Raw genomic sequence first — 26,214 nt, 5'->3', positions numbered from 1 at the left:
CCTCAAGATAAGCAAAACCAAGTCCATTTTAAGCTCAAACCTTAATTTCTGCACAGAGGTAGCTTTCCAGATAAATGTTCCTAAACATTTTCCTCTTTCTATTTTCCAGATAAAGATGGTGAAAATTACCAATTTTTTTCTGTAGGCCTTTTTCTCTTTTGCAAAACTTTTATGTTTCTTCAAAGTTGTTTTGCAAGAGGGGGTCCTTTTGGCTGCTTGATTCTAAGCTTCTTACTCCAGTTTCCACACCTGAGTTCCCTTCTTTGGCTTTTCCCCACATCACAGAATAAAAACCAGTAACAATTACAGCTGCTCCAATAAATCTGCATTACATTAAAAATGGAATGATCACTTTCTTATAATAGAAGAGGAGGAGAAAATCAGGACAGGAAATAAGAGAAATCTGACCAGTAACATGTTCAAACAAAACTTCTTATACAAGTCAAAACACCACCCAAAATTAAAAAAAAATGTACCTCCCAAGGTAGACTGTCTCTCCTAGGAAGATGGTGCCCACCACAGCTGAAATTACAATACCCAAGGGCTTGAACATAGCTACAAATACAGGCCCAGTTCTGTGCAGGCACCAGGTACAAACACCAACTTGGAATGCAGAGCCAAAAACAGCCTGCATTTTCCATATTAAGGTTTCAAGACAAAAAGTGAATATAATTTAAGCATGTAGATAAAACATTCTTTTTCTTTTTACTTCTACTTACCGAGTATAGCACAGCAACTAACCTCACACCAGGTTTTAAGCTCCAGCTACTTAGGTCTCTTTCCATAACCAAACAGAGTATTGCAGATTGAATGGCCACAAAGAAGCAGTAAAAAAAGACGACGATCAGCTCAGCTGAGAATTTCTTAAGGATTGAGGCCTGAAATATACGAAAAAGACATCAATCTTATAACTGGTTTTCACTCTCGCTATTTCGTAAGAATCTAACCTGTACAATGAGCCATGCTGAAGTGAACACACAATCAATGGCAAGGAGCAATCCACCAATGACCCAGTTTGTTTGCGGCACGAAAAATTGAAGGGACAAGTTTGGAGGCGAAGATGTCATCAGAAGGTGGGGTCCCTTACAGTATGCCATGATAAATGCCCCTGTAATTAACACTATGGTTCCCACTGATTTGGCTAGGCTACTGGAGCTTTTCCAGTCTAGTTTTTCCATCCTGAAATCACCAAGTTGAATCATTTTATATCCATCAGTAGCAATAAAAATATCACTCTAAGCAACTTAGGAGTCTTTTTCTGTTCCAAAGTTTTCTACCATACTTAGCACATTCATTAATTAAAACAAGAGTCAAAACTTTTTGAGATAGAAAAGTCTGACAGAGAAAGGAAACTAAAAGTAGCTCAACCATCCAGTCGCTGAAGAACTCTTCAGATGATATGACTATCAGAGGAGCTCAAATAAGAAAAAACAAAAAGATGTGATTTTGGGCAACAAAAGAATCCACTAAATTAGGAGTAACATTATGACCACAAACTATTTTTATACAAACTAATGTGGCACAATATGATTGTTTGAATGAAAATATAGAATAATAAAAATAATTAATGGAGCCACGTGGTGATTTTATTCAACAAATCATGTTATGCCGCATCAGTTTGTAAAACGATTGTTAGTAAAAGAGTTTGTGGCTGTGTCATTGTTTCTAAATTATTAGCAACACAGAAGAAGTCACTAAATTAGTAGCAAAACTAACCCCCCTTAAATAATGTCCTTGAAGACCATCTTAAGGAAAGAAACCATAATGCCTAAATGCCAGTATTTCAAAGATAACAATATCTATCAATAATTGAGTCATGAGTCTCATGACCATAACTAAACAGTAATTGCAAATTCAACATCAGCGCTAATGCACATACAGACCTATTATATTTCATCAGCTGAGGCAGCAGATCAAATAATTCTCCTCGATGTTATTACATTCCCAAATTTGCAATAGAAGGGAGAAGGCCGCGAAACTTTAAAAGCCAGACCCACCTGCATTGCCACTTTAATTCTACAGCAAGCAAATCTCTTGCAACAGACTTAAGGAATGGAAGACATCACATATCATGGTTCCTTTAAGTTCAGTGCTGAATTGATTATAACTCTTTGGGGCAGATTATCCACACATGCATTTTTCATTTTAATAAACTGGGAGGGGGCATGTACCACATCCACAGTGTAGTAAGATAAATAGGAATGGAGAAGAGGTATGTTAACAGAATAGTAAGAGGATTTTGGTTTTCTAGAACAGTATAGGTAAAGCTTGGGTCAGAATCAGAACAAGAGCTTGAGTATCTTCTCCCTTAAGGACATATTGTCTAAGCTGCAAGACCAACATAGCGATTTCAGCTTATCTGTGACCTCATACTCATCAGCCCCTTGTTAATAGCTTAAAAGGCATAGTGCAACTTCAGCAATAACATTAGATCTGTCTAATTATCAGCAGCTCTTTTGAAATTCCTTCGCTAACTCCAAACTGCAGTCACTGATTGATTGGGTGCAAAACCTTTTCCACATCAAGTATTGATGTCTGAAAGAATGAATAATTAAGGAGGGAAAGACAGGAACCCATTTGTCCTTGCATGGTGGATTAATTACAAATAGCATACTACTCTAATCCACGAATCAGACTGGATAATCATTATTTTGTAACTGGAATACACTCTTAGCAAATTTCAGCAGTATGTCTAATATGTAATTGCAAGCCTATAATTGGGGCTCACAAAAGTTAATTATGCAATTGAAGTAGTGAATCAGACACTCATACAAATGAAGAGAAAGAGAACTGATTATATTATTGGTTGCAATTAATTTGCATCAGTAACATAAACTTCCTAAACAGACTCCAATGAACAAAATCAAGAGAAAGTCAAAATGATCATAGCAAAGGGGGGAACATTACCCGAAAATGATGGCAAGAATGAAGGTAAAACCCGGAACAAGATTAAGCATAGCCGTGGAAAGTGTAGGTGAGCTATAGTAAATCCCAGCGTAGCCAAAAAACTGAGACGAAGTACTGCTTGAAGTAAAATAAAACAACAAACCCTTTAACAAACAACATCTTTGATTATTACTAACACTGTGACACAGTATATGCCGCATGTGAATGAGTAAAAGCAAGAAAATTTATTATAATCAAACAAAAAGAAACCAGCCACAAGGTCAAAGAAGTAAAACTTAGCATACCCAAGAAAGCCAAGTAGGAAGAAAGCAGATAGAATAGGCAAAGTGAGTGGAGGAATTTGTGATCTGCATAGAGATGATGAATTGATTAAAACATGAGAAGCTTTGATCTTTGAGATTAACGAAGGATAAGTAACCTGTGGAAGAGAAGTGAAGCGGGGAGGAGAACGAGAGAGGCGAATGCGTTGGAGTAAAAAACGAAGACCAGGTTGCTCATCCCATCAGACATGGCTGCTTTGCCGGCAAACATCAGCCCAACTTGAGCGCACTCTGCCATCATCATCCCAATAACTGGCGCTAAACCAACTTTTCCCATCTCTTCTCTCCCTCCGATTGCCAGTACGGGCTCTGGAATTTGGGGCAGAAAGATTATTTTCTTGATGACACGTATCAAATGTTTACTCCATTTTCTAACTGTTTCTTTAGCGTTGACAGTTAATAATGAACTTTGTTATTGGTGAAGGGACCTTTATGTTACGAATGAACAATCTATGGCTTTAAATGAGATAAATATAATTACTAATCAGTGATTGATTATTGACTTTTAAGTGGGTTGCAGGGCTAGCCGTGTAACGCCTTCGGATTATCTTTATTAATAATTATGGTTATTGGGGTCCAATGGTATTACAGTCGTACTATAACAGTGCTCGATGATCATTCAATATCTGGATTCAGCTTGGTATGGTATCATTGTGTTATCATAGTTTTATCTTGATTATTGTCAGTGAGAAAATAAGAAGTGTCATTTTTTTTTATTAGTTTATTAAGAAATTTTAGGGAATGATTCTAGATTTTTTTAATTTTATTAGAGTTACCAAGAATTTCCTAATGTTACATGTATTAATTACACAAGACATGTATGTTTTTATTATTACTTACATTTGTTACGCATTTATTATGTGGGTATGTCTATATTGAAACTACTTTAAGATAGAACATCTCTTCATAACTACACAATTAAAATTATAATAAATTTTTTATTATTTATTACTTTGCGTGTGTGGCTAAGGTTCGTATTCCACCATAAATTAACTCCAATATAACAATAACCTTATTATTTACATTTATTATAAAGGCTTGTATTTATTCAAAGATGTAATTATGAACATTCATAATTACATTTGTTTAAGCTTGTTATATATTTATTGTTGTTTTATTAAATTTTCTTTATTAAAGTTCACTTTAATTTATTATTAAATTTATTAAAATTTGCTTTGTATTCATGATTACACTTATTATAATAAGTTTGCTTTATATTTGTTTTTTATTTTATTAAATTTGTTTTATTAAAGCTTGCTTTACATGTATATTTATATTTTTTATTTGCTTGCTTTGTGTTTGTTAATGCTTGGTTGACAACCTGGACTTGAAAGAAGGAATATAGATTTATTCACTTCTTTCATTGTTCATCACTTCATCTTCCTTCTCTCTCAACTCCAACAAGTTCTAAATTCTAAATCAATCGTAGCAACCTTCTCCATTTCTGCAATAGAGTTAGAGATCTTAGTTTAATTAGAAGCTTCTTAATTGATGAGTCTTTATTGCTTATGTTTTTATTGTTGTGAATATATGCTTAATTTGAAACTCTAGCTGTAAGAAACATGTTATAGAATTTTCTGGACAACATGAATATTTTGTATTAAATCATGGCCATTGAAAACAATTTTTGAGAATAATCTTATCTTTCTGTAAACTAGACATGTAGGGCTTATTGAATAAATTTTGTTTCATAAGATTTGACTTTATTTTTTATTTTATATGGATTTTTGAAACTGACACTATTGTCCATTATTTTGATTTTGATTCTGTTTCTGGCTTGGTCATTGAGAGTATATGTGACACTATCTGACATGAGCTAACCTCTTCTTCTCCATATATGCTATACGATTTGCTCCCATGATTAATTATTAGTTTTTAATTACCATGAATTTATGTTATCTTGTTGTAATATGTTGTTTTATGAAATTTATGACTTATAATATGTATTTTAATAAAAAAGAAAGCTTGCAATATCTTTGCTACTTGATAAGCCTAGTGTATTGAGAATGATTTTATTTATTGAGTTGACGGCTCACTCATCGTCATTACTTTTTGTAGAGTGAGTGACTTGTTGAGAGGTGTGCCTCCATCTGGAATTAGAGATTTATTTACTTTTGTTAGTTGAATAAAAAAAATGATGAATTTCTACTTCCTTTAAGCTTGTTAGTCTTCTGAACTTGTAATTGGAGAGTTTTGAGACTTTTATTACATTTATGGCATCGAATAAAATGTCAAGCATTCAACTTTTGGATTTGTTGATTTGTTTAATAAAATTTGAGGTATTCGACTTGTGGATTTGTTGACCTGTTTAATAAGGATTTCAATTTGTAAGTAACCTCCTATTACCACGTGTTCTTCGCGTGTTAAATCGTGGTGTTACAGGATGGTGTTAAATTGAGGTGTTACATGCTGGTGTTGCAGAGCTTGTAGTACTATCTTTTATAACAGTAGACAATGTGTAACACATCCTTTAGTTATATTTCCAAGTTAATCAGTGTTTACATGGTAAATCCACCAAAAACTCACTAGGCTGACTGAACTATAAGGATATGCCATGAAGCTACTATTTACATGTTCTTGCAATAAGTATACCACATGAATCCAATTAAAGCTCACTTAACGGGTAGCTACAGCATTAAATTCTCAAGGAAGTAACGACATCTACAGATTGATATTTATGGGTGTCATAAAGAACTAAAACTATTCAAGCAAATTTCTGCACTGAAGGGCAGCACTTTGTGTCTTCTGTGCTGTTTTGGAACAGAGGAACCTTTTCACTGGATAACTCTGAACTCCACGTGCCACAGTCATCAATCGTATTTTCTTCTTTGGCCTTCCCCCACATCACAACATAAAATCCAATTACAATTATAACTGCTCCAACCAAACTGCAACATGTTTGACATTAACTTTCAGGAAAAGGACAGAAAGCACTAAGTCTTGATCATAAAATCAGTCAAATCATTCATTAACTTGTCCTATTTTTGCATTTATACTACCAGTTCAAATATATGCAAACAAATGAAGATTGTAAAATTATTTGATCATTCAATTTTCTGGAGGTCCAATGCGTTATAAAATTTCAGTACCAGGTATTCTGTGAGGAAAGCTGATAAAACCATACCTTCCAAGAAAAAGACCATCTCCAAAAATGATAACACCCATGACATTAGAGAAGAGAATTGCCAGGGGCTTGAACATTGAAACATAGAGAGGTCCAGCTCTCATCAGGCACCATAACAACAAGGTGGTGAGAAAAGCAGCCCCAATAACTGCCTGCAGGTCAAAAAATGACAATTATATTTTAAAATCACCTGGAGAAACCAGTACCTGATTAAGTGATTTTTTTGCAGCCATCAACCTATAAGTACCTATTGACGCTATGTACAATTTGTTAATATGATGTAATGCATTTGTTTATTGGACCACTCATAACAAAACTTGAGTCTTAAGTAAATGAATAACTGCTCTGAGCCAAATTCTATCTATAGTTCTGGAACCGAAATAGAAGGAAGAGGTATCCATATACTTACTGAGTATGCAATAGCAAACAGTCCGACATCAAGTCTCAGCTTCCAAGCACTCAGTTCTGTAACCACAGTCAGAGAAAACATCGCAGCTAGGATGGTACTAAAGAAGTATTGGTAACACAGCATGACAATCAATGCTGGGAACTCTTTGAGAGTTATTGCCTGAAAAAATTCCAAAATAATAAAAGCCATCATTTTCTGTTCATTACTCAGCATTGCAGAAGTGCAAAAGGCCCAACCTGTAATATATACCAAGCTGAAATCAAAATCGCTTGAGCTGCAAGGTAAAATCCTCCCAGAATCCAATTAGACTGCAGGGGCTGAATCTGATCAAGTGAGGCAATGTCTAAGCGGGGCCTGACAATGGGTGGGCCCTTGTAGAATGTTACAACGAATGCACCAGCTATGGACACTATAGTTCCCAATGACTTTGCTTGGCTGCTTTTGCTTCTCCACTTCAATTTTTCCATCCTACAACAAAATATTAGCAAAAAGAATACCTTTCAACCATTTTCATAATTACATCAGTATAACTATAACTTATGGTCGTCATGCAGAACTTTCCATACATTAATAATTAGGCACTCATAGACTCTCAATTGAAAAGAGGGAAGTACCTGAAAATTATAGCAAGTATGAAGGTAAAGGCTGGAATTAGGTTGAGCATGGCTGTGTTGAGTGTAGGGGAGCTGTACTGTAAACCAATCTATGAGGAGAAATCGGATGAACAGCTGCATTAGAAAATGAAGGAGAATAGAATCAGCAATTATGTCTTCGTATTAGTTGCTCAAGTTAACAAAGAAATGGAAATAGAACGAGAGCTATCAAGTTTAATGGCAAAACGAAATATTAGGCCATGTTATTGACTTATACTCAAGTTCTGTAGATGCCAGTTACAAACCTAATCAATGAAAGCAAGAAGATTTTCCAGAGAACAGATGTGGTCACTGTTGGAAATATTAATCTGCCAACCATCAGAAAACAAATAACAACAAAACAAGAGTCGTTTAGCTAAGGACTTCCACAAATAACCTTCTAATACCTAGCGCACACTGGCGAGCAGGGAGATAGAGATATACAGACCTGTGAGTAATCAGGATGAAAAGAAGAAAAATGAGACTGCAAATGAGATCAGTGTAGACAACAATGACATATTTGTTGATCCCTATAGATATTGCTTTTTTTATTACAAACATATTGCCAACCTGAACCAGAATTACTATCACCATTCCCATAAAAGGTAAGACAGCCCTCATACTGCGCAGGTCCATTCCCACCTCCTCTCTTGTTCTTTGATTGACAAATTCTCCCGGACTACGAAGCAAAAACAAGCTTAGCAGCTGGTGAGTTCAGTGAAGCTATTATTAATTAACATATAAGCTGACACATTCTCTGTATCCCATTTCTCACCTGCTTTTATAGAGTTATATCCCAGTGAGAAAATCCCAACTTCTTTCAAGCTACTTTTGGTATAGTTTTTTAAATATAAGTTATTTAAATAAATTTTTTATTATTTGGTTTTTATGAATAAAACTTTTATCTAAAAAATTTTACTTGTTTGGTTGTCGATGAAAACTTCTAATGAAAATTATAAAATTATTTTAATAGATAAGTTTTTTTAAAGTTATACTATAAAAAGAATGAAATAACATTGTCAAATAAATAAAGAATATTTTAGATAATTTAATATTTAAAAAATTTCAAAAGTTTAAAATTTAAATTTTTGTTAGTAGAGATAAAATAATTTATTTAATTTTCAAAAATTATACTAAAAAAATAAATAATAAAAAAATTAATAAAAACTTATAAAATTTAGTATTTATAATTATTAGATAAATCATCTAAGGGACATTTATTAAAAGTTCCCTAACTACTTTTTTGGCTTCAATATATTAAAAAATATGAACTATTTTACATCACTCAGGCCAATATCCCGGATGAAGATATTTTGGATGGCAATATTATTGGACTAAAATATCACTTAGTAATGAAGTTGTGATTGTTTATGAACATATGGACCCCACAAACCAATTGCCGAACAAAACAAGGGGAGGAAAACGAAACCTAGAATTTTTTTGTAAAACATCCACATCCAAAGCGTATAATGCAGGAAAAGGAATATAAAATACAAGTGAAGGAATCACAGGCGTATTTGAGATATTATTTGTATTATTATTATTTTTTTTCCTTTGGAGGGGACCTTTTATCTCTATAATAATTAGAAACATCTCCCTATTGAAAATCTTTTTCTGCATTTTCTTCTTTCATCTCCCCACATTAGAGTAAAAGTTGGTGAAGGGCAGTGATTGCTCCAAGCAATGTGCATAAAAACTTGAACCCAACACCAATGTACTTCACTTCTCACACTTAACGGCTTAAATTCAAAAGCTTTTGACTCTGATAAATGTATAACCTTAGATGGTTTTTCAATACTCAAGGCGATATTCTTTTTTAATGTAATTTCAACCGGATTGGTTTTGGGATTTTACGAGGATTGTAGAGTAATAAGGAGTCGTGAAACTCCTAAAAGCTCAGTGGCATATTTAGATGAAAGATTAACAGAAATAAGCAAATATGAACAGGGTATTTTAATCAATAGTCAGTGAGCTGACAGAACAACATTATAAATATGCTTGGCGTACTCTTTACCCATTTTTGTAAAATTCATTCTACCTTAATCCCCCTGAAAAGATCTTGAAAAGATTTTAGGCCGGAGCTTTTCATTTATAATCCCCCTAGCTTCAATCAATTCTCACTCTCAGGGAGCTAAATAACACAGTGCATCAATATTGCTGATGCACAAATTATTATCCAAGAATTAGAAGAACTATTCTGTTAAAAACCTGTACACAGAACATGCTAGTTCTCTTCTATCCTGTTTTGCAGTAGAGGGACCTTTTCCCTGGATGAATTGACACTTCCTAGTCCACAATCCTCAGTGGTCTTTTCTTCTTTGGACTTTCCCCACATCACTGCATAAAATCCTGCTACAATTATCATTGCTCCAATTAAACTGCAAAGAAATTTCATGTTAGTTCCAGCACATATGTGAACCAATTGGAGTTAAAGCGAAAATCATTTGAAAAGAAATTGATCAATAGTACCTTCCAAGACAAAAAGCGTCTCCTACAATGACTACATCCATGACAATAGAGAAGACAATGGCCAAGGGCTTGAACATTGATACATAAAGAGGTCCAGTTCTCGACAGGCACCATGTGCACAAGCCAACTCGAAACCCAGTGCCAATAACTGCCTACAGGTTAAGAAATGAAGATCATATCAGGATTATGAATCTTGACAATGGTTAACAGCCTCGTTAAAAAAAAAAAAAATCTTGGAATTAAAGTAGAGGAAAGAAATGGATACACACTTACTGAGTACAAAACAGCAACAAGCCCTATGTCAAGTCCTAGCTTCCAATCACTTGGCTCGGAAACTACAATCAGAGCAAAAGCTGTAGACAAAATGGTGTTGAAGAAGAATAGGTAGAACATTATGATAAGCACTGCTGCGAACTTTCTAAGGATTAATGCCTGCCAAAATTCAAAAAAAGTTGAAAGTCAACATGTACTTTTAACTACCCCTTGAGCTTTGTAGAAGAGAAAATTAAAGGGCCAAACCTGTAAAATAAACCATGCTGAACTCATAAAAGCTTCAGCTGCCAGGAAGAATCCTCCTAGGATCCAACTTAACTGTGGTGAAAGAAGAAGCCGACGAGGTGAACCACTGTGTGAAAGTTCCCCTATAAGTGGAGGGCCCTTATAAAATGTCACAACAAATGCCCCTCCTATCGACACAAAGGTTCCCAAGGACTTAGCTTGGCTGCTTTTGTTTTCCCAATTTAGCTTTTCCAATCTAAACAATCCGATTTCATGCAAAATTTATTAGAATGTGGTATGATTGGATGACTTGAGCAACGAAGTATTTGTATAGAAAATTATCTTCTTTGTAAAGTTACATTTGATATTTCTATATGAAGAACTAAATTATTAATGGAAGGCATCAGATTCTACCAAACAGATTATGTTGCACGAATCTTGCACTTTAAGACTCTTAACAAAAAAGGAGAAGAACCTGAAAATGATCGCGAGCACAAAGGTAAAGGCTGGAATCAAGTTAAGCATGGCTGTGCTGAGTGTAGGAGAGCTGTACTGGATACCAACAAACGAGAAAATCTGGGAAGAACATCTGCATGGAAAAATGGAACAAAGCAGGGGAAATTAAAATATGCAAATTTAAGTCACATAATTTTGCTGTAAAAAAAAAAAAAAAAAATTGCTTCATGTTTATAACATAAAATGAGTACTTGAAATTTCCAGAGAAGCAATGTAGAAGCAGATAACTGACCCAAAAACCGAAAGCAAGAAGAAACTGCAGAGAATGGATAATGTGAGTTGCGGACGCTCTGATCTGCAAAGCAGCGGGCGTCAGTAGACAAGAGATACAAACACTTTGTTATCACGGAACTGAGAGGAAGACAGAGATATAAAGACCTGTGGAATAAGAAGGAACAGAAAAGAAAAAAGAGACTGGAGAGGGCATCAGAATAGACAATGATGACATATTTGTTGATCCCTTTAGACATGGCTGCTTTGATTACTTCCATATTGCTAACTTGAGCCAGTAATACTATCACCATGCCCACAGAAGGCAACGCAGCCCTCATACTACCCATATCCACTCCCATATCTTTCCCTCTCTCTCAGCAACACACATATGAATAGGTGCTTGTCTAGCATCATTTGCAACCTTAGCTTCATTACCTTTCAAGTATTCCGCAAGTGGTCAATAATTGTCACTTCAGTACTCGCAATCTTGCTTTTGTGGGGGCATGATTGTAACATCACAATCATTAGCCCACTCTTGCTTGTTAATCTATAACTCTTGAAATTTGTAAATGCACGCGTTACGTAATTAGCAAAGCATTTTTTGATTTTTTTTTTAAATTCCTTACATAAAAGTTGTATAAATTGAGATTTACTGTTGCTGCATATATGTGTATATGACAGTTTAGTCCATTAACTGATAAAAGACGGCCCACAAGTTTTCAAATTGAAATTATCTTGATTTTCTTTTTTTTTTATAGATAAATCATATAAATTTAATCAATATGTAAGTTCTACAAACATGTCAAAGTATCAATTTCATTATCATAATCGTCTCATACTTTTTCTTTTTTTTCATTCGAATTCCTTATTTAATAATGATTATTTACTTTTTGAAATTTTAAGCCATGTGTGTGTGTGTGTGTGTGTACATATATCTAAAGGAAAAAAACAACTCAAAATCATTTTTCTTGATTTATTAGCTCCTTTCCCTCTCACAAGGCACAAACCACAAATTTAACGTTTCACTTACGCTAGATTTCGGTCCCAGCTGAACTAAAATAACTGCAAGTATGGTGTCCGCAAAAGTAGCTTTCTTTCACCACTTTCAACCAAGCGGGGCCCTTTTTTTTTTTTTTTCCTGATATGACATCGAGAATTCGGTTGATTTTTTTTGCTAGCAAAATGAAAATTCTCCACCATTATTATTGGGATGGAACTGTTTCACTGTAGTATAGTACCGCATATTGTCCGGCGATATGCATAATTTTCTCTTACCTAAATGGATCAATGGTAATATGAATACTACTCTTCACCGATAATGTGAATCTATTTATATACTCCTAGGTAGTGTTTGGTTTTAAGAGAGGGAAGGAGAGGAGAGGAGAAAAAAAGAGAGGAGTGGAGAGGTGATGAGAGGAGAAGAGTACAAAAATTAATTGATATTATTTGGTTTCATATTAAATTTGAAAGGAAAAGGGATTACATATTTTTTGTTTGGACAAATATACCCACTATCTTTAATGTTAATATTGTTAATAAATAAAAAAATAATTAAATTATGAATTAATTTAATCTAGAAATTACCTAGTTACATAGAAAATTTTATTTTTTTAAATCACAGCATCATGTCACCGTTGACCGCCATTTTTCATTGCGTTAAATACATAATAATGATCAGAAATGGATGATTTACTCATTGAAAATATTAATTTTGCAGAAAATACACTATATAATCGAAAATATGAGAGTTAAGATTTTTCCAAGCAATTAAACAAGACTTGAGGTAAATAACAACATATATTAGCATTTCTAACTCCATAGAGTTATAGATCGGCTCATAAAAATTCAATTGGTATCGGTTTTGATGGTAAAGTGCACCTCCGGCGAGTCTCCAGTGACTATCTGGCGACACATTTTATTACTTTTTTCTTTTTAACAATAAGTTTATCCTATTAATTTAAGAAAATAAATATAAATTATTTACACTTTAATTTATTTAAAATTAATTTTAGTTAGAGGATAATATTGGAATTTTTGTGTTTCAATAGATGAGAAATTTGAAATCCTTAGCCATTGATAAAGAATACAAATTTTTCAATTTGATGGGAATTGAAATTCAATTCCATTAAACTTGGTCCAACAAAACAGTGGAAAGTAGAAAAGAAATAAATTATTTCCTGTCCTCACTTCTCTACCCCGAAGCAAACGTGGCCCTACTGTCTTCTGTGTTGCTTTTATTTATCAGAAGAGGGACACATGGAGAGGATGGCTTGAAGCCAGAAATTTCTGTGTGATCTTCATCCACTTTCTCTTCTTTGGCTTGTCCCCATATCACAGCATAAAAACCAAGAGCTATAGTCGCTGCCCCAACAAAACTGCACAAGCACAAACGAAATTCATCATAATTTCTACTTTATTAATTCTTAAGAATTGCAAGCCACGGAGAATCATGCACACACACCTTCCAAGATACAGAGTATCCCCCAGGAACGCAATCCCAAAGACAAGTGCAACAACCATTCCAAGTGGCTTAAACATGGAAACATAGACAGGCCCCTTCTTCCTCAATGCCCATGTATGAAGGACACTTCTAACAGATACCGCGAAGATTGCCTAGAGATTAAATAGCACATCCAGTTAGTCTGAGATTAAATAACAAGAGACCATAAATGAAGCTTGCGGTCATCCCCTTAATTACTTACCGAATATCCAATTGCCATCAACTCGATGTCAGGCCTTAATCTCCATGCGTTTGGGTTTTTCTCGGCTACCAGGGAGACTGCGGAAGACAATATGGTTACAAAGATGGAACAAATGAGCGTTATCATCAGCTCTGCTGGGTAGTCCCTGACAATCCATGCCTGGATATCCAGAAAGAAAAAGAAAATGCTAATGATTTAAAATTTGCGGGCAAAATCTCTGTTGACGTCAATGAGCGTTGCCGTCGGCACTGTGTTTAACGTGTACCTGGACAATATAGTATATAGCTAGAATGACACTGTGAGCTGCCAGAAAAATGCCTCCAATGGTCCAGTTTGATAGGGGCAATTGAACAAGTTCATTAATTAACTTATTTTTCGAGGGAGCACTTGTAATTGGCAGGCCTTTGTATAAAGTCACAATTAAAGCTCCTCCAATTAATAACACCGTGCCAAAAGACTTCGCCTGACTGCTTTGCACTCTTAGCTCTAGCTTTTCCATCCTAAAACGACAGTTTCATGTTAGTACACTAATAGGGAATTGATTGTCGACAAAGTAAGCGTTTTCTTGACACATATTGGACAATAGCAAGAAATTGCAATACAAGGAGCTCTGTCCCCACCACATGGAAATTCGCATAGAGATAAAAACTCTCCGGCGCCTAATTATCTCACATCATTGCATTATTGACAAAAATAGCTAGTGTATCTGTGTACGTGCCTTTTAGCATGGCTCATACAGATTCACTTTCCGAGGTACTTTCCAATTGCACTCTCCATTGCATTGGAATTTAGAAAGGTGTCAAAGTATTTGTTAGGATTTAATAATATTTATTTCGATATGTTTGATGATATTGATTGCATAGAGAAAATAAAGCATCAGAAATGATAATCATCTTTGGCGAGTGAAAAGGAAAGGCCACCAATCCAAATTGCAAAATGAACGTAAGCACTTTGATTTTGGTGGTGAGATTGCTTTCACGTAATACCAAACGCGTCATTCAATAATAATAATTGTAAACAATGAAATGAAATTTAGCCCTCCGTGAGAAAAGAATGAAGCTTAAAACTTTTAACTGAGGAAGAATGGGTCACCTGAAGATTATGGCAAGTATGAAAGTAAAGCCAGGAGTTAGATCAATCATAGCTGAAGCCAGAGCTGGAGAGCCATTCTCTATCCCAAAATAATGAAACATCTGCCCGCAGCAACTACAAGCATATTCAGAACTTATTACACAAATTGCACACATTTTCATTCATGAGACCTGCGATACGAACTGGATATATATGATCGGAAAACTCCTTCTGTTAACTAATAAATTAGTACCTGAGTAGGCCAAGGAGAAAGATTCTGCAGACGATGGACCATGTGAGCTGGGGTCGAGTTCTTTTTCTAATAAAGGGGAGGAAAAGTAATTGAACAAAAGTAATGTATATGGTTCTGGAGATCAGCTAAAGCAGAGTGTCTGATACTTTACCTGTAGAAGATAAAGGAAGAAGGAACGAGGAGAAAGATGGCAAGCATGTTGGAGTACACTACAAGAATGAAATGACTCGCACCTCTACTCATGGCTGCCTTTGTTACAGTGTTTAAGCCTACATCCAAGACCTCTAATGTCACCATGGCTGCTGTTACACTTGCCCCCATCTGTGATGCTCTCCCGCAACTGGCAGAGCAATTTGTAATTTGGGGAGGGTTTGCTTCCCCTGTAAGGTTTTAGAAACGACTATTATGACTCTGATGATGTGAATTGTATTTCTTTTTAAAAGAGGCAGTCAGTTATTTCAATATTTCACATCAGGAGTTGAGACGGGAGAAATCCTACATTTACTTATTTATTTTGGATACCTTGTCAAGTATGATGTACTTTATTTGCTTGATGCACTATTTCTAATTGCTTTTACCTAATCAATTATCAGAATACATACGATGAACTATTTCTCCTTGTTTTTACCTAAGCAATAAACAGAATGCACACGTTAGTATTTTAAATATAAAGAATGACAATCATAAGAACTCATGTTGTCTTAAAATCAGTGACCAAAAGATTTTTATATATCCAAAGAATCAGGGAGCTCATTCTGGCAAAGGGGGAGCATAGAACAAAGTGATATTTACATTCCTCTTTTTCTTTTTCTTTTTTTCCCTGAAAGAATAATTGCCGCTCTTCAAGTATGGTGCGGTTTCTGCGTTATATCAATTAGATTTGTCTTGAAAGGGTACAAAAGATATGAACTAGTAACTTTTAAAACTGATTTCAGTTCCATGATACTAAAAAATTGCAAACACATGTTCTGTACTTCTGTTACAGAAAGAGATAATGAATAAGTGCGAAGTTTATTATCATATATTCATATTGCCAGCTATCAGATTTACTCTCTGACTGATCTACAGTGACAGAGCTATTCTGCACAGGAAGGCATTTCCCTAGGCATAGCTTTGTATCTACTATTAATTTCTGCAAAATATGCTTTTTGTTTGCAGAAGAGGGGCTTTAGGAGAGGAAGACTTAAGGCTGTCAATATCTTTGTCATCAATCATCTTCTCTTCTTCAGATTGACCCCAAATCACTGAATAAAATCCGAAAGCAACTATAGTGGCTCCAACTACGCTGCAAAGCAAAATAAAAACTGAGCCATATTACAGTTACTCCATCCTTTAAAAGAGCAAATTATATTAGAACTCGACTAAAATTCGTGGAACTACACACGCACAACACACACATGGATGATTCAACTGTAACACCATTGCTACAAAGCAACTTAACCACCTATAATTTTCTAGTGTGCAGTAGTATTGATTTCATGAATGACTATGGAGGATGGCAGTGTCAAAAGCTGAGAATAACCAAATCATATGAGAAACTTTATAAAATTATACCTTCCAAGATAAAGAGTATCCCCAAGAAGAGTAACCCCCATTATGATCGCAAAGACTATTCCAAGTGGCTTATACATGGAAACATAAACAGGTCCCTTCTTGTGACATGCCCATGTATGAGCAAGGCTACGAAGTGCTACTGCAAAAAATGCCTAGAAAATAATCAGCACATCAAATTATTGCAAGATGTTACCACAATTGGTCATAAGTGACAGCAGTAAAACTTCTAGAAATATGCATAACCTCTCCTGTATGCTTACCGAGCACCCAATAGCTATCAGCTCCATATCTGGCTTTAATCTCCACGAGTTTGGATTTCTCTCTGCAATTAGAGCAACTACCGTAGATTGAATGGTCACGAAGACGCAACAAATGAATGTTGCCATCAGCTCTTCAGGGTATTCCCTAATAATTGAGGTCTAGCCATGCAAGAAGAGTTCTTTACCAGATGAGATATATGGCAGGTAAAAATCCCAGAAATCAATCAAAGAATAAGTGGGTATTTTGGGCGTTTTGTCAAATGTTACCTGCACTATGTACAACAGAGACAGGAAAAAGCTACTAGCTGCAAGGACAAGACCTCCAATGATCCAATTTTTCTGTGGCGATCGAAGTTCATTATGTAAATTACTTGAAGATGACATACTTACAAGTGCTGGCCCCTTGTACAAAGTCACAGTCAATGCCCCTGCAATTGACACCATGGTGCCAATAGACTTAGCCAGACTGCTTTGAACTCTCAAGTCTAGCTTTTCCATTCTTAGGGCACCATAATAAGTTCATATCAATACTCACAGAAAATAATAAGTACTCATAAATTTCATGGAACCAGTCTTTACTCAAATCTGAATTCATTTTAATGTCCTTACTGTTCAACAATATATATTTATTCAATCAGCAAAAGATTTGAACCTAAAGTTTACTTGAGGCATTATTAGCTGAGACAGAGAACCTTTGTCGAAAATTTCTTTTCATAAATAAACATATTGTAACGGTTGATATCAGCTTAGCCCTAAAGTTAGAAAACAGATCAGCGAGTTACCTGGAAATTAAGGCAAGAATGAATGTAAAAGCTGGGGTAAGATCAACAATTGCTGAGGACAAAGTGGGAGAGCTATATCCTATCCCTACATAGAGACAAGTCTGCACACAACAGCTATAAACGACCAAACTTTCTCAGTATAAACAACCTCATATTAAAAAAAATTAAAAAAATAAAAAATCTTGAAAATTTTCTTTTTTGAGCTTAAAATAGCACCTGATCAGTCCAAGACCAAAGATTTTACAGATAATAGACACGGTGAGTGGCGGGCGAGTTCTATTCCTGCGTAGTTACAAAAAAAACAAAAATTTGAAACAGAAGTATTGCTAATATGTTACTTTGTTGAATTAATGAGTTTGTAAGTGAGTCACAATACTCACTACTTTACCTGTAATAGATGAAAGTGGATGGCAGAAGAATAAAGATGGCTGCAAAGGCATTAGAGTAAACAATAAGGACAAAATCACTCGTGCCTTTATTCATTGCAGCTTTATTTAGAGTACTCGAACCCACTTCCAAGCACTCCACTGCCACCATCACTGCTGTCACACCAACACTCCACATTCTCTTTCTTTACGTTTTGATGCACAGCTGCAAAATTTGCTTCCCAGAACATAAGAAACTGATGAGGACGATAAACAGCTGGACTTTAAACCAGTGATAAAAAGCAGGGCTTTATTTGATCAATTCCCAGTCTTTGTAACTAGTCACAAACAAACATGATCAATGTTGGACCACACTGTAGGGATGACAAAAGGGCTCTGGCTGTGAGTTTTGCATTACAAAACCCGCATTCGAATAAAATATAAATTACCAAATTTATCCGCGACCTGCCGCGTGTTTTATTTTTTTAAAAAAAATTAACTTATTGCGGGTTTTGATAATTATTAAATTTATAATAGTTTCCCACGAATTTTTTATTAGTTCACATGTTTAAAATTATAAATGTTAAAAAATACTTTTAGTAAAATTAAAAATTTAAATTATATAACGTAGCATATAAATTTATAACAATAACAAAGAATTTCACAAAAAATATTTAATTTTAAATTTAATCAATGTAAATTAGAACTTAAAATTTCAACATCAATCTAAAAAAAAAACTACAAGTCTAACACCAATAAAAAATAAAAAAAAAATCACAATAAGTATCTAAAAGTAACAACATAATTATAGAACAATATCATCATTATAGTAACAACAATTATCACCTCATATTCTCATTCAATACAAGCTCCAAGCGTTAAAAATCTTCATTTCATTTATCATCGTCAGTACTCATCCGACTCAATTCCTACAATAATGATTTAATATTAATATTTTCTAGCACTAATACTTTCTAAACACTAATACAAAGAATAAAATTATAATAAGTATTTAATAATTCATAATATATGAAAAAAATATAGGTTGGTAGGTTTTTGCTGGATATTTGGTATATAACAAATAAACCCGCAATCTAATGCAGATTTTAATTTATGATATTAAACTCATCCGCAACATGCAAAATTCCCCACATCAGGTGAATTTGAGAGGGTCTGCGGATTTGTGGGTATCATTGTCATCCTTAGAGCACATCAAATTCATATTCTAGGAACCACTTGCGTTGTGGGGATATGATATTTGTGGCTAATGGCAAATGTAAAGAATCGGAGAAATAACGGTGGAACTTCATTATAGTAGAATTTGACGTAGAGATAATCATCCATTACTACAATAAATTATCGTCTTAGAGAAACTAGGATTCATTTTCTTAGCAGTATCGTTTATTAGCATTTTAATCGTTGTTGTTGATGATGCTTCCAGTTTGTAGGCCAAAGATATTCGGTATGGCTTAATTTTTATATTATTATTATTATTGTTTTTGCTTGTTAAGAAAGGCGAACAATTTTTTCAAAGAGACAAAAACCAAAAGTTAGACAAAGTGACAAAGATGTCACATAATGTAGGTCCCTTGCGTCGCAAATACAAATTAAACTGAAGCCCGCTTCAGATTCAATAAGAAAAGCAAGGAATATGAGTGGTTCTGCTAACACGCTTTCAAGTTTCAAATATCCTTGAGAAAGTTAACAACAGAAGATTGCACTCATCCGAAGGCATTATATTGACTGTTACGCAACTGCACCTGGTCGGATTTTCAATTACGAAAAGTCTTCTATATTCTCTTCAATGGAAAGGGTTGAGAGTTCCCAAGCTACTGCAATCCAAGTGTCTTTCAACTTAATCCAAGCATGGGAATATACTTAGCATTACTATCCATGGCGCGGAGGAAAAGAGTTAATTTCTTCAATGACGTCAAACTCAGGATCCTAAGCAACATATCAAGCTGGAAAGGTAAACTCTTCTCAAACGGGGGTAAAGAAACTCTCACCAAAGCAATGGCAGAAGGAGCTCCCGAATATGCTATGAGTGTTTTCGTAATCCCTTTGGGTCTGTGTGATGACATTCAAAAAGCCTTTGCAAATTATTTGCGGCCAGCTAAAAAAGATCATGTAACAATCCGTTGGGCAAGATGTGAGAGATTGTTCAAGGCTAAAAGCAGAGTTGGCATGGGGTTTAGAGATTTATCTAGCTTCAATCAAGCTCTAGTTGTGAAGCAAGGATAGAGAATTATTTAGCATCCAGACTTTTTGATAGCTAAAATCTTAAAAGCAAGATATTCAAGCACTGATGTTTCTTAAATGCCAATTTGGGAACAAAACCCTCCCTTATATGGAAAATTATTTTGTGAGGAGGAATGGTGTTTCAAAAAGGGCTGCGGTGGAGAATAGGCAGTGGAGAAAAAGTGTAAATTTACAACAGCTGCTGGGTTCCTAGACCTGAAACTTTCAAGGTCATCGTACCAGTTACCACCAACACTGTCTATGGGTTCTATTGTGTCTAAACTAATTAATCAAGATAACAGATAGAAAGAGCGTATGATTCCGCAGCATTTTTTACCAGAAGATGCAGAAAAGATTTTGAAGATTCCTCTTCTCAGAATATCAAGCTTGGACCAACCATTACGGCACTATAATAAGTCAGGCAACTACTCTGTTAAAAATGTTTAACAGGTGGAGCTGAAGATCAAATTTCCAAGTTGTCCAAGCAGTTCAAAAAGCAATCAAGCACCATGGAGTGCCATTTGGACTTTAAAAATTCTAGAAAATGTGAAAATATTCATGTGGAGGGTTATAAAGAACCTACTTCCTATGGCTGACAACTTTTGGAAGAGAAAGATTGTGCATTATCCTTTATACCAAAGATGTGGAAGAGGAAATAAAACCACATATCGTGCACTTTTTTATAGTAAAGCCTCATAGAAAACTTGGGATCTGACACCTCTTCAAAAGACTGCAAGAGGCTTTAGTCACAAAGATATGTTGGGAATTTTGTATGAATTGAAAGAAAGTAAAAGCAAGAATGAGTTGAAGATGGATAACAGCCGAATGTTGGGCAACTTGGCACTCGAGGAATCTTTTCATTTTTGAAAGAAGAAGAGAAGATTTCTACCTATCAGTGGCCAAAGCAGGGCAATTCCTGACTCTTATAGAAGAATTCAAGCACCACTGCAATCCAGTTTGATGTAAAAGGCCCCAACATAGCAAATGTGGACCATCCACCTGATGGATGGTTTAAAATTAATGTAGATGCTGTAGTTACGTTGACAAACAGATTACAGGCCTTCGAGTAATCATCAGAGATTCAAGGGGCAATTTTGTAGCTGTTGCTAAGCAACAATCCAAGTACCATGGAGATGTGAACCATGCAGAAACTGAAACTACTAGACTAGGGAGAGAAACTGCAGAGCATGCTAATTATTTTCCACTGATAGTTGAAATAGATGCCCAAGAGATGATGAACACAGCTTTAAACAAGAATGGTAGTTGAACTGAGATTTTTTTGGATAATTTCTGAAATTCAAAATAAACTGCAAAGCTTGGTGAAAGTACTAGCATATTGCAAGATGTTGTAATGGCTTTGCTCACTCCTTGCACAAGGTCAGCTCTGACAATATAAAACCTGTTATATAGATGGGTAATGTTCCTGCTTACTTTTTATATTTGTTTAGTAAGTTATGTTAATATGAAAGGTTTACTTTCTTATATATATATACAGTTTTTATTTTATACGGACGCTCTCATTTTCTTTCATACAGACAAACTGTTAAACCATATAGTTTAATAGAGTTGTAGATTTTATTACTTTTTTTTTTCTTAGTTACAATTTTATCCATTATTAAAATTTAATTTTGACTACTGGTTACACTATATTTATAATATATATATATATATGAGACCAGCCTACCAACTTAACATGCTGAGTTAGTCAGCCAGTCATATTGGCAGGTTTTTATGCCTCAAGTGAAAGGAGGTTGCAAGAATCTTGTAAGTATTTGGAGTTTTTTTTTTTCCTTTTTGAATTGATTATTTGGAATTGAAAGTTCCTGTTGATTATGCTTCACTTCAGATGGCCAATATTAATTTGCCTTGTTAAATTATTTTATTAAGGTTTATTTTAGTAATGATGTAACTTTTAAAATAATTATTATTAATTGTGCTAAAGAAATAATAAACTATGAAGATTATCAATTAAATCTTATGTTAAATTTATTTTTCAAAGTGTTGTGAGTTTTAAAAGCAGTTATATATATTTGATAAACTTATTATTAACCTACAGTAAGAATATAAATGACCGAATTAAATAGAATACTAAATAAAATTTATTTACATATTTATAAACATAAATATAAAATATTTTTTTTATTCTGTGTATATAATAATTGATAAGTAAAATAAATATTTTTATATTATTAATTTTATTTTTTATATTTTGTTAACTCAATATAGTTGGTAATAATAATAATAATTTCTTTAAAATTAATGATTCTATTTCCTAATTTATAAGGATGATTTTGGATTTTTATAATATATGTAAGGATATATGGAATTGTATTAAACATAAAAATCATTTGAATTCTTAACAGAATTATCTATTTATTTGGAAGTTCTGATTTTGAAAGTTTTTTATTGCTTAAATCTCTATAACTTCATTAATTTATTGTAGTTATCAATTTTCCATATTACACGTAAACATGGCATTAAACTGCATTTTAAGAGGGATTTGAGATTTTGAGTGTTTTAGTTCGAAGTTCCAAGTTGCAAACACATAGATTTATGAAAGAAGATAGGGTAAGGTAGGGTTATTTATGGAATTAAATGGAGTTTCGGTCGATAGAAAATATTTTAAATTATTGTTAATGGTTAAAAAAGGTGATATTATTACTAGTATGTATATCTAGGGTGTGTTTGGAACATAACATTAAATGATATTAAAATACTAACCACATTAATTAGTTATCAAGAGTGTATTTGATAAAATTTAGGAGCTCTTTGTGGTGCACTATAATGCACCACAATGCGCCATTTAGGCTTAATGTGTTTGCATTTTGCGTCTCAATTGAGGCAATTGTTTTTTGAATATTTTTTTTTAATTTTTATTATAATGAATAAAATATAAAATAAAATATATTATAATAATATTTTATTTAATAATACTATATTATATATAATATTACATTATATATGAATAATTAATATAAAAATATGTTTTTAATAATTAATATTTATACAATTACTAATAAAATAATAATAAATTTAAATAATAATGATATAAAATTATTAAAGTATAGTGTGACATCAAACATTGTAATTATTATAATATAATATTAATATAATACAACATAATACAATATACTACATCAAATAATCCAATACACTATAATACGACACAAAATACCAAACAGACCACTAGAGCATTGATCCCACCCCACAATTCTCACTTTTCGGCACTTGTGATGCCCACGACTGCAAAGATTAAAGGTGGGCTAGACGCAACAAACCAGCAGTTCAATAGTCTAGGCCCAACCACAAACAACTCTTAGAGACTGAACTAAGATAGCGGCGAAAATTGGGCCTGCTAGCAACGAGAACCTAGGCCTGCACTGCAGTTGATGTAATTGTTCATTTGTTTGTGCGAGTAGTGTGACTAGTGAGTGTGCATCATGCCGTTGCCACCTTGTCTCGGAAACAACCTGAACACGAGACGACACTGGCATATGCCCTGCCGCTGCCGGCCTGCCCCTGTGCAGGAACTGGGTTTGGGTTTGAAGGATTATTCGATGAATCAGTTCATAAGGTCCTGCAATGTGCAGTTTGATTGATGCATATTGTAAGTGCAGTCTCGGTCGTCTGCACTTCTCATTACTCCTTTTTGATGAATTTATTTATTTTTGTCCTTTGTTAGCATATTATTAGGATTTCTGAATTCTCTGATACATGATATGTTAAAAGAATGGAGCGTTATTGTTAATCTGAGAGTTGCATATGTGCTGCCGGTGCCAGCATCGATGGTTATGAAATGCCTTTGTCAACTGGTCAAGTCAGAAACGTAACTGTTGAAAGTAAGGTTGATAATGTGAATGGTCTCCATCTCCAATAAAAAGTCGAACTTGATGGTGGAAAGACTAAAGAGGCTGCACTAGTGGACAGGCACCGTACAAATCTTGCAAAAGCACCGTTGGATTTTCTTTCCTAAAAAAGAAGCCTTTAATTTGATGGTCGATGATTTCTTAGACCTAAGAGCTTAGCTGTTTGAATTGAGGAAACAACAAAGTTGAGCTCTTTTCATAAAGTAACTTAAAGACTTGGTCCTACAACTCTGCATTCTATTTTACGATTTGAGTGAAATTGCTGTTTACAACAATCCAACTTAGTTCTGTGTTTGGAATTGTTTGCAAATGCAGTGACTCAAGTACACACAACACTGTTATGAATGCTTGATTACTCTACCGACTACCCACCCTCAATGCAGATGATCATGAGGAAATGGAGCAGGACAATGATGATACATGCGGCATGTCAAAGCAATTTCAAACATTGTGAACACGCAGGGCTTGGTTTTTGTATTATTTACATGCTAGCAAAATGGCACCATGAAGGGCACTCAATTAGTAGGATACTAGGAATCAATTTTGAATAGACGTTCACATGAACTTTGACGACTAGCTAGTAAAATGCATTGCACAAGATTAAAGCCATAGGCATTTAACATCAAGTTCTTAAGGTTTCTAGTTGACTTCAAATTGAGAATTGTAGAATTTTTTTTTTCTACTTTAAAAGTTTCAATCTTCCTATGTTGTAAATGCAAGCAGTAGCACAAGTACCTAGTGTCATTTATATCAGACGCTACGTTTCTAGGATCAGATGCAACTGTATGTATCATTTCCCTTGGAAATGCAACTTATGAGAGTCTAAATCTATTGAGTCTTTATATGAACCTAACAGGTAGCGTGGTATTGGTATTTAGTGGTGAATCCAGTTAGGCTTCTATGCGTATCACTCATTGGAATTTTAGGCACTGGACCACCATTGTTCTATCTGTTTCAAGGTGGTCCAAATGTTTGATTGTCATGGTCCTGATATTTTAACGGCCTTATCGCTTTGGGATTTTTTTTTCTATTCATTAATGGTCCTAAATTACCATTATGAAAATGGCTATAGCTTTAAATCAATATGGCATGAACACTCCGTCGCAAGCTCTTTTGTTTTTTTGAAGGATTATTATCTTATTATGATCAAAGTAAACAGGCTGTAAATTAGTTTTCTTTTGGAATGAGACAGCATAGTAACTGAGTTCAAACAACCGTTCTTAAAAAAATTTATCATTTGAATGCCGGCTTGCTTAGCTTTTATGTGGTTGCAGTTTCAGACTGTGTTAGGTCTCTCCATAATTCTACCGCTCCTGATGGCAACTTTGCCACTAACTGAAATTTATTGCACACAGCTCCTTCCTATTTTTTGTCATTCTGCAGAAAATTAGTGAACTTTTTCTTGACATTAGCTACCGAGAGTGACATAATGGTGCCAAGATGGGAGGTATTGAACTGTGAACTTTACAAATGTTTGTTGTTCGTTACTTGTGCATAATTCAGAAAAATCAAAAGGATGTTGCTTGTTTTAGCTCTTGCTGTGGATAAATCTCTCTGCTGCACTATTTTTGAGCAATGACTAATGAGCATTATTCTTAGATCGCTTCGACGTACACTTAGACATGATAATTTCGATGGGGTTTGGCTTTTTCCATATCTAGAGCTGCCTCCAACTGCCTCAATATTTATGTTATATGGTTTTGGTTTGGATGCCGGCTTTTCATATTGTGGAGCCATTTTCAGATAAAAAACACTAATCATAGATTTTAATTCAGGAGATATCCTAATTGTTTCTAGTTTAAGCACATGGCTTTCTTGAATAGGGACTAAGTTAATTTATTCAGAAATCAACTTTCAGGCTGCACAAACCTTACTTAACAAATAGAGCCATAGCAGGAGAAAGGACAGGGCAGTCACATTTGAACTGCCACGGGACATCGACTGTGCGCATAAGGTTCACCATTGTGAATCAATGTTAAAGAAGCTTCTCATCAACATTTGTTGCCAGTTAGAAATCCTATTTTTATGTTGTTTC

The 26,214-nt window shown here is 34.4% G+C and overlaps 5 protein-coding genes across 8 annotated transcripts in view; all 5 read right to left on the bottom strand.

Annotated features, from left to right (window-relative positions):
- LOC18043534 (WAT1-related protein At3g28050) overlaps positions 1-3,679 on the bottom strand; it is a 4,556-nt gene extending 877 nt beyond the window's left edge. The window contains exons 1-7 of one of the 3 annotated variants that reach the window (XM_006438387.2): positions 3,326-3,679; positions 3,192-3,254; positions 2,908-3,021; positions 948-1,179; positions 720-878; positions 477-628; positions 130-323 (exon numbers count right to left, since the gene is read on the bottom strand). In XM_006438387.2, the coding sequence (XP_006438450.2) occupies positions 170-323; positions 477-628; positions 720-878; positions 948-1,179; positions 2,908-3,021; positions 3,192-3,254; positions 3,326-3,504 (1,053 nt within the window). In that variant the 5' untranslated portion in view covers positions 3,505-3,679 and the 3' untranslated portion in view covers positions 130-169. The remainder of the gene's footprint in view (positions 1-129; positions 324-476; positions 629-719; positions 879-947; positions 1,180-2,907; positions 3,022-3,191; positions 3,255-3,325) is intronic. The other 2 variants (XM_024185555.1, XM_024185556.1) reach the window with 2 other exon arrangements.
- Positions 3,680-5,684: 2,005 nt separating this feature from the next.
- LOC18043533 (WAT1-related protein At3g28050) lies at positions 5,685-7,967 on the bottom strand. The gene is made up of 7 exons (XM_024186504.1): positions 7,841-7,967; positions 7,659-7,721; positions 7,375-7,488; positions 6,997-7,228; positions 6,761-6,919; positions 6,352-6,503; positions 5,685-6,115 (listed from the first exon to the last, which is right to left on the bottom strand). Exons 3-7 carry the CDS (start codon positions 7,422-7,424, stop codon positions 5,932-5,934), a joined length of 777 nt encoding a protein of 258 aa, XP_024042272.1. The 5' UTR covers positions 7,425-7,488; positions 7,659-7,721; positions 7,841-7,967; the 3' UTR covers positions 5,685-5,931.
- A 1,375-nt stretch (positions 7,968-9,342) lies between these two features.
- On the bottom strand, positions 9,343-11,456 carry LOC112099234 (WAT1-related protein At3g28050-like). 2 transcript variants are annotated; one of them, XM_024186427.1, is made up of 7 exons: positions 11,254-11,456; positions 11,108-11,170; positions 10,835-10,948; positions 10,381-10,615; positions 10,135-10,293; positions 9,862-10,013; positions 9,343-9,770 (listed from the first exon to the last, which is right to left on the bottom strand). In XM_024186427.1, exons 1-7 carry the CDS (start codon positions 11,445-11,447, stop codon positions 9,617-9,619), a joined length of 1,071 nt encoding a protein of 356 aa, XP_024042195.1. In that variant the 5' UTR covers positions 11,448-11,456; the 3' UTR covers positions 9,343-9,616. The 2 variants fall into 2 exon arrangements, with proteins under 2 accessions (XP_024042195.1, XP_024042196.1); XM_024186428.1 differs by having other exon boundaries at positions 9,739-9,770; positions 9,862-10,009.
- Positions 11,457-13,168: 1,712 nt separating this feature from the next.
- LOC18043531 (WAT1-related protein At3g28050) lies at positions 13,169-15,695 on the bottom strand. The gene is made up of 7 exons (XM_024186066.1): positions 15,266-15,695; positions 15,115-15,180; positions 14,883-14,996; positions 14,056-14,290; positions 13,791-13,949; positions 13,550-13,701; positions 13,169-13,463 (listed from the first exon to the last, which is right to left on the bottom strand). The coding sequence occupies exons 1-7, from the start codon at positions 15,433-15,435 to the stop codon at positions 13,280-13,282; spliced, it is 1,080 nt and encodes a 359-aa protein (XP_024041834.1). The 5' UTR covers positions 15,436-15,695; the 3' UTR covers positions 13,169-13,279.
- A 170-nt stretch (positions 15,696-15,865) lies between these two features.
- LOC112098975 (WAT1-related protein At3g28050-like) lies at positions 15,866-18,470 on the bottom strand. Its single transcript, XM_024186002.1, has 7 exons — positions 18,099-18,470; positions 17,927-17,992; positions 17,711-17,824; positions 17,196-17,427; positions 16,929-17,087; positions 16,669-16,820; positions 15,866-16,399 (listed from the first exon to the last, which is right to left on the bottom strand). The coding sequence occupies exons 1-7, from the start codon at positions 18,272-18,274 to the stop codon at positions 16,240-16,242; spliced, it is 1,059 nt and encodes a 352-aa protein (XP_024041770.1). The 5' UTR covers positions 18,275-18,470; the 3' UTR covers positions 15,866-16,239.
- Between the last annotated feature and the right edge of the window lie 7,744 nt (positions 18,471-26,214).

The sequence above is a fragment of the Citrus clementina genome, unplaced genomic scaffold (assembly GCF_000493195.1).
Source record: "Citrus clementina cultivar Clemenules unplaced genomic scaffold, Citrus_clementina_v1.0 scaffold_4, whole genome shotgun sequence".
NCBI classification, from domain to species: domain Eukaryota; kingdom Viridiplantae; phylum Streptophyta; class Magnoliopsida; order Sapindales; family Rutaceae; genus Citrus; species Citrus x clementina.
Note: the sequence above shows the minus strand (reverse complement) of the source record. Positions and strands in the feature narration are given on the sequence as shown.

Coding starts and splice junctions, on each gene's coding strand:
- LOC18043533 (XM_024186504.1), bottom strand. CDS start 7,424: ATGCTCAACCTAATTCCAGCCTTTACCTTCATACTTGCTATAATTTTC. Junction 7,229..7,374: donor ATACTTGCTATAATTTTCAG/GTACTTCCCTCT, acceptor ATTTTGTTGTAG/GATGGAAAAATTGAAGTGGA. Junction 6,116..6,351: donor GATGGTCTTTTTCTTGGAAG/GTATGGTTTTAT, acceptor AACATGTTGCAG/TTTGGTTGGAGCAGTTATAA.
- LOC18043531 (XM_024186066.1), bottom strand. CDS start 15,435: ATGGGGGCAAGTGTAACAGCAGCCATGGTGACATTAGAGGTCTTGGAT. Junction 13,950..14,055: donor CTATATACTATATTGTCCAG/GTACACGTTAAA, acceptor CTGGATATCCAG/GCATGGATTGTCAGGGACTA. Junction 13,702..13,790: donor TGATGGCAATTGGATATTCG/GTAAGTAATTAA, acceptor TTTAATCTCTAG/GCAATCTTCGCGGTATCTGT.
- LOC112098975 (XM_024186002.1), bottom strand. CDS start 18,274: ATGTGGAGTGTTGGTGTGACAGCAGTGATGGTGGCAGTGGAGTGCTTG. Junction 17,993..18,098: donor TCCACTTTCATCTATTACAG/GTAAAGTAGTGA, acceptor GTAACTACGCAG/GAATAGAACTCGCCCGCCAC. Junction 16,400..16,668: donor GATACTCTTTATCTTGGAAG/GTATAATTTTAT, acceptor TTTGCTTTGCAG/CGTAGTTGGAGCCACTATAG.
- LOC112099234 (XM_024186427.1), bottom strand. CDS start 11,447: ATGGGAGTGGATATGGGTAGTATGAGGGCTGCGTTGCCTTCTGTGGGC. Junction 11,171..11,253: donor TGTTCCTTCTTATTCCACAG/GTCTTTATATCT, acceptor GCTGCTTTGCAG/ATCAGAGCGTCCGCAACTCA. Junction 10,014..10,134: donor TTGTTGCTGTTTTGTACTCA/GTAAGTGTGTAT, acceptor CTTAACCTGTAG/GCAGTTATTGGCACTGGGTT.